The sequence below is a fragment of the Ruditapes philippinarum genome, unplaced genomic scaffold (assembly GCF_026571515.1).
Source record: "Ruditapes philippinarum isolate M1 unplaced genomic scaffold, ASM2657151v2 ctg195_1_1_1_1, whole genome shotgun sequence".
Lineage (NCBI taxonomy): Eukaryota > Metazoa > Mollusca > Bivalvia > Venerida > Veneridae > Ruditapes > Ruditapes philippinarum.
Genome location: NW_026853905.1, coordinates 277,237 through 284,928, shown reverse-complemented (window position 1 = coordinate 284,928; position 7,692 = coordinate 277,237). Strand labels below are relative to the sequence as shown.

Below are 7,692 nucleotides of genomic sequence, written 5' to 3'. Positions count from 1 at the left end.
TCACAGGCCCGTAATAGATTTTATTCTGTAAATTCACTCAAAGAACTTTTTAATACAATTCCATCAAAAAACATAATTGATTATTTGAAAAAGATAAACTTGTATTCTAGGATCTAATTGGTTCATTTCTATTGTCATTAACAAAGTTTTACATAACATTTTAAGCCTTTAATAGCATTCGGCACGATATGGCCAGTGATGTGTTGAAGTGCCGTAAAAATCCAAACAAACAAACAAACAAACTATAGACTTATAGGCTGTATGAAATTGGATTTATTGTTTTGCCCCAGGTGATCAGTTTAAAAATCAAAGTATATGTAGATGGGTTACTCAGTAGATTCTAGAACACTGCTGTGGATACAAAACACATATTAAGTTTTTAATATTTTCTTTCAAGATTTGAAGGATCAAACATCAAATTTTCTAAGAGACTTACACAGTTTTCAATGTAATAACAGGATGAGAATAAAATTGTTTGAAAATAAATTAAATTAAAATTATCTAATCCATTAAGGTCAAGATAATTGTAACATAAAGGCTCCAAATATTAAGTTCTTTGAGAAATGACTGTAGTGGGTTTTGTTAAAATACCAAATAAGCTTGATATGGAAACTAGTGGGAGTATGTAGATGCACCTTTATCACACACATTTTCAGGTTAAAAGGTCAAGGTCACTTGGACATGTAATAACAAAACAAAACAAACAAAAACTGGCCATTAAATGTGCATTGACCTAGGAACTTCAAACTTTGCATTTATATGTTACCAGTCACACTCATTTACAATTCAAAAATGAGATGGTCAATGTCAAAGGGAACTGATATAATAATAATAAAAAAAAACAACACTGGCCATTAAATTAAAGTGCATTGACCTAGGAAGCATGAAACTTTTTTTCTAGATGTACCTTTTATGTGCTCTACCTGCAACAATCATTTTCAAGTCAAAAGGATAAAGGTTAAGGTCACTGGCAACTATAATAAAAAACATTAAACTGCCTATTTAATAAAAGAGAAATGATTGGGAAACGTTAATGTTTGGAGATGCACTTTGTTCCGTTGTACCTACTATTCCCTTTTAAGTCTAAACTCAAAGGTCAAGGTCAAATGACCTTTGTTAACTTTTTGAATTAAGTTTCTGTTTATGGTCAATAAATTAAGACTTTGAAATTTGATTTGTAGAAGCAGCTTAATGAGTTATGCCTGCCACACCCATTTGGGATCAAAAGGTCAAGCAGTGATTTTTTCTCTCTTAATTGGGGAGAGGCCTAAGCCTCTTGATTTTGGGAAAAATTATCGCTAATTTGCTGATTTGGAATGTAAAAAAGCTGGTTTAAGTTCAGATTTTTGGGATAAAGAAAATTTCAATTGGGAAGAGGCCTTTTTTTGGAGTCTGTATAAGAAGAAAAATCACTGTCAAGGTATATGTTAGATTTACATCAAATTATCTCTTCATTTTTAAAATGTGCAGTTTACTTGCTATCCTGCATTTAGAAAATTTGGGCAAGCTGCTTCTTGGAAAGCTCTTGTTTTTTTAAAAAGTCTTTGTTTTTAATACCATATATTTCATTTTGTCTTCCTTCTGCATTTGGTTACAAACTTTAATTCATCTTTATAGATACTGATTACAATACACATTTGAGGAATTTTCAGTGGAGTTGACTACTTGTTCTATTGTATTTTCTTTATAAATCTTTAATATTATTTTTTTCTTTCCAAAGTGGAAAATGTTTATATTAAATGTTATTGAGTAACGTTTAAATATTAAAGGGTAAGTAGTAAATCTTCTTAAAGTATAACTTAAATAAGATACATTTATAGCATGAAAACTACTTTACTTTGAATACTGTGCTTAATCATTAAAAGAAACATGCATAAGTTTACTCATTAAATATAACAGCATCTAAACAATTATTAATTTCCAGAATCAAGATAAGGGAAATTTATGTCTGTTACATGGTATATTTGTTAAAAAGCAACACACTTTTTAAAAAACTGTTTGCCTCTATGTCATATTTCTCCACCATACATAAATATAAGTATATAGAATTATGACAATACTTGGTTGAGTCAACTAGTTGAAAACGTGAACATCTTCTATCATATGATATCTTTATAAGTGCTATTTTGCTAAAATATGTATGTTTTCAAAATTGAAAGTTTGAACAGTATATTTGAATGTAAGACTGTGATTGTTAACATTTTGAATTAAGTTTCTGTTTATGGTCAATAAATTAAGACTTTGAAATTTGATATGTTGAAGCATCTTAATGAGTTATGCCTGCCACACAAAATTTGGGATCAAAGGTCAAGGTATATGTTAAATTTACATCAAATTATCTCTTCATTAAAATGTGCAGTTTACTATCCTGCACTAAGAAAAGTTGAGCTAGCTGCTCCTTGGACAGCTCTTGTTTTTCAAGTTTTGTTTTAGATACCAATTATGTTTCATTTTTTCCTTCCTTGTCAAAAGTTGTGCATTTTGTTAAAAACTTTAAGTCATCTTCATATTTTTCTATTTAAAGTTAACAATACAAATCTGAGGAATATTCAGTGGAGGCATGTTAATTTTTAACTTAATTTATTTTCTTTATAAATCTTCAATAATGATTTTTTCTTTTCTTTCCAAAGTGGAAAATGTTTATGTTAAAGTGTTATTGAGTAACGTTTAAATATTAAAGGGTAAGTTGGAAATCTTCTTAAAGTATAATTAAAATAGATACATAATATATAACTACTTTAAATGCTGTGCTTATTCATTAAAAGAAACATGCATAAGTTTTACTCATTAGATATAACAGCATCTAAACAATTAATATTTTCCAGACTCAAGATAAGGGAAATTTGAAATGTCTGTTACATGGTATATGATTTTTTATGCTCCCCGAAAAATTTCAGGGGAGCATATAGTCGGCGCCTTGTCCGTCTGTCCGTCCGTCTGTCCGTCCGTTGTCTTGTCCAAAGCATAACTTGAAAACCCTTGGAGATCATTTGTTTAAACTTCATACAGTGGTAGAGGGCATTGAGGGGGAGTGCAGTGTTAAAGAACCATAACTCTATTTTGCCCTGTTTTTGAATTATTTCCCCTTATAGAAAAATCTTGTCCGGGACATAACTCTAAAAGTATAAGAGATATCAACATGAAACTTTGTAGGTGAATAGATCTCAATGGGTAGATGTGCAGTGCATAAGAACAATAACTCTTTTTGTCCTAATTTTGGAGTTATTGCCCTTTGTTAATTTTAACACTTTGAACTTTGTCCGGAACATAACTCTAAAACTATAAGAGATATCAAGATGAAACATTGTAGGTAGATAGATCTCATTGAGTAGAAGTGCAGTGCAAAAGAACCATAACTCTGTTAAGCCTCATTTTTGAATTATCTCCCCTTTTAGAAAAATCTTGTCCAGTCAGTTTTTTTTCACCAAAATATTCGGCGAAATTCGGCCCCATTCCCCCCTCAAAATGGTATGTTTTACCCCCCTCAAAGCTGAAATTTCCACTTATAATATGGGAGCCCAAATTTGCCAGCTATGAATATTAATTTTTTTGCAACTAACTGCCGAAAAATGCTTTATTTTATGTCTGTAAGACTTACTGTTAAGCAAGGTTGTTTACAAATCGTTCTCATATAAGTAAGGGGAGCTACTCCTGGTGTCCCAGCAAGTTTATCATGTGACACATCAATATTTTAGATCTGTATAAAAATCCCCCTCCTATTGCATTTTTTCCCCTCCAAACGGCACCGACCCCCTTCCCCCAAAAGTGAAAAATAACACTGCCAGTACATAGCTGTAAAACTATAAGAGATATCAACATGAAACTTTGTAGGTAGATAGATATCAATGGGTAGATGTGCAGTGCACAAGAATCATAACTCTGCCATGCCTAATTCTTGAGTTATTGCCCTTTGTTTATTTTTACTTTTTGAAGTTGTCCGGGACATAACTCGGAAACAATAAGAGATATCAACAAGAAACTTTGTAGATTGATAGATCACATTGATTAGAAGTGCAGTGTAAAGAACGGTAACTCTGCCTTGCCTTATTTTGGAATTATTGCACTTTGAACTTTTTCCAGGGACATAACTCTGAAACTACAAGAGGTGTACTTTCCTGTGTCCAAAACCTATTCGTGGAGCATCACCCGGCTCGAACCGGGCTCTTGTTTTATAGTCAATAAGCATTGCCTTGATTTAAAAAATGGGAAAACCTGCTTGAATGTTATCAGAACTTTAAAATGTTTATATTTATATGTACATTGTAAATAATGATTAGACTCACGCGGCAACACTTATAATCCAAAAGCAAAACAGATATTGATTTAGATAAGTGTAAAAAGATATTTAAGGTGTATGCTTAGGTTACATGTACACAATATATGTGAAATTACATAATAGAATTTATTTGAATTTTAAATGAACTTAGATTTTGATAACTTTTGATATGTTTTTTATTGTAACTGGTAGACTGCTGGTAGCAGGTGATTATATTAATGCCATAAGTGCATACCCATCTGTGCCATCTGACTTTATGTTAATGTCAGGTCTGCTCTGTATGCTATTTAGTCAGTATATATTTAAGATTTTACTTTAAAATGATCAACGGTTTTGTTCAGATTGCAAGGTGGTCAAATGAAGATATTTAGGGTGAATTTGTGATTGATAAAAACTTGAAGCTTATTTGGGTCAATTTTGTATCCATTTCCTGGAACTAACTAAATGTTATGACCTCATTAGGGCTCGAACCCAGATCACTAGGTTAAGAGATGGACACTTTAAAACAAATTTTAATAGATAAACATCATATACGTTGTTTATTTCATTTATGGTTTACAAGTGGGGTGTCCATGGCCGAGTGATTAAGGTTGTTGACTTCAAACCACTTGCCTATTACTGCTATGGGTTCGAATCCTGACAGGGACTTTGGATTATTTCATGTGAGGTCTTCCTCCACCAGTAAAGCTGGAACATTGCCATATTACCTATACTGAGTTGGTGTGACGTAAATCCCAATAAAAAAAATATGGGTTAAGTTAAGTGGGTACCTGAGATTGATTTGTGGTGTTAACATAGACTGCCATAAGGGAAGTGAATAGCTCCCCAGAGAGATCTTTAGTTAATATATAGTAGACCAATGGACCTTTACGGTGTTTACAGTTTTATGTAAATTGGCTAACTTGTTATCCAATCGCTACACTGAGATAATACATAGTCACTGGTTGACCTGGTTTTCACAAAAGAGCACGTGCTTATGTTTGTGATACTGTTTGTGAGCAGTTGACCTAGTTATGAATGGAAAAGGTGTGGCTAAATGTTTCGCTACGAAAAATCGGAAAGGTCCATTGACAAGTGTAAATGCTGAAGTCAGTGAGCATGTCCATGGTGTGACACTGTGAAATGTTTTATGTAAAATATATTGATAAACTGTGATTGAATGCTTATGAAATATTTGTTGAAAATCATCACAACTTTTTAAAGACTTTTTACCTCTAAAATTATCATATTTCTCCAGTATATATGAATATAGTGTATGAAATTATGACAATACTTGGTTGAGTCAACTGGTTGAAAAAGTGAACATCTTCTATCATATGATATCTTTAAAAGTGCTGTTTTGCTAAAATATATATGTATTCAAACTTTCAAGTTTGAACAGTATATTTGAATGAAAAAATACATGTAAGACTGTGTCTCATAGAATCCTACGAGTTTCCTAAGTCCTAGAACACAATACTTATTTAAGAAGTCACTCAAGACTGTTTAAATAAACATTGTTATTTAAGTCAAAAATGTCATTAGATTTTTTCTTGTGAAAAAAGTTAAGAAATACAATTACTCACTCTTAACACCAGCAATATGTTTATTTGTAATGCTATTGAGAAATTGAAGGAGTCATAACATAGGAGTCCTTTACTAGGACATCTTGTTTGAAATGCAAAATTGTTTATTTAAAAGGAATCCACTGCAGTTTTTGGACATGTCGGACGGGACTGGATTTTTTTAGTTGAGATTAATGTTCAATTTGATGTAGGTGTAGACCAATTATGTGTGTGCAAAATTTCACATCTTCCGCTCACTCTGTTTTTCTAGAATAATTATTCTAATTGTAAAAAAGATCAAAAATTGAAAAGTGTTGCAATGCCTTTCACTACACAACAACACAAAAATATGATTTTCAAATTATTTCTGAGTATATTTTGCATGTCTTTCTGTTTTAAGTGCCCCAGCTAGTCTTTGTAAGAAATTCAGATCTTATGTTTTAGGCCTTTGGACCTGAGTGGAGTTCCTTTAAGACTGATTTTCTATGAAATGTAAATAAAATTGGACTTTGACTGATAAATGAACTTGACCTTGAAGGTCAAGTAAATGAATTTTGCTTGATTTGTGCTTAAATGGTTATAACTTTGTAATTAATGAATTGGTTGTCCCTATACTTATGCTGAACAGTTCATGGGGCTGGACCTTTAGTTGACCTCCTGCGTAGTGGTCACATGTTTTCACTGTCGTTCACTTTCTTACAGAAGTTTGAAGTAATGGTAGTGTATTCATTAGCTGCTGAGGGAGTGTGTACTTTAGAAAGATCAAACTGATTTTCACTTTGACTCACACACATTGTTGACTTTTAAAGTGAAAATATATTGAATTTTGCTAAAAATTGGTCACTTATGACAACATGTACATTGTACATGTTGAATTATTATATTTAAATGACCTGCACTTTCAAGGTCAAATTATTGAATTTTGCTTGAATTGTCAAAGCAGTATTATTTCTGTGGTTGGACTGAACAACTTTACAACAAAACCAACATGTTGAATAATTTACATATGACCTTGTCCTTAAAATAACCTTGATCAAAAAGTGAAATGATGAAATTTTGCTAAAATTGAATTAACTTTTGTCATATATTTATGAATTTGATTCAAAATTGGAGGACAAAACTGACAGGTTGAATTTTCATGTAATTAGCCATAACTTTGTTATCAATTGGATGTTTTTTGTTACATATTAAATCAAAACAATACTTATTGTGTTTTTTCTTAGGAAAAATGTCATAGCTCCGCTTCTGTTGTACTTTATTTATCTGCTTTAAAAAATTAACATTTCTATGTTTTACTGATTTTATATCAGCATGTAATTACAAAATTTAAAAATATCAATTACATGTATCTTGTTTTATCAAAATTCATTTTTATTTCTGAACACAACTTTGTTTACATTTCAATACATGTATTTACAGGTACATGTATTTACAGGTTGAATGTCTTTTTATGACTTGACTTGATGGAGATGTCAGCTGATAACGTGGTAAGAGATAACGAGACTAGCAGAGGTGAACAGCCTGCCAGGTCACAGTCTCCACAGCAACAATGTTTACGAGAACATGAACCCCTGACAGATATCTTGTCATTGATCCCTCATAAGGTAATTAAATTACCACACAATATCCTGTTTTAAAACAGAAAATTCAAATATTCTCACTAGATTAAATTTTTCCTCAACTATTGAAAGAACAGGGAGAGTTATTGCGCTCACCCAGGTGTTGGCTTTAGACTTTGGTTAAGTTTTTATGAGCAAGTTGGTATCTCTTAAGTTACTGAAGGAAATGCCAGTTCAAATTTCACACACTTATTTGAAAGCATAATAGGAGGTCACTGACCAAGGTCCATAACTCTAACATGCATTTTGACAG

The 7,692-nt window shown here is 31.8% G+C and overlaps 1 protein-coding gene across 1 annotated transcript in view; it reads left to right on the top strand.

The window, feature by feature from the left end:
• LOC132738332 (tectonin beta-propeller repeat-containing protein 2-like) overlaps nucleotides 1–7,692 on the top strand; it is a 30,702-nt gene that overhangs the window by 2,102 nt on the left and 20,908 nt on the right. The window contains exon 2 of the mRNA XM_060725818.1: nucleotides 7,256–7,424. Coding sequence (XP_060581801.1) covers nucleotides 7,284–7,424 — 141 coding nt within the window. The 5' untranslated portion in view covers nucleotides 7,256–7,283. The remainder of the gene's footprint in view (nucleotides 1–7,255; nucleotides 7,425–7,692) is intronic.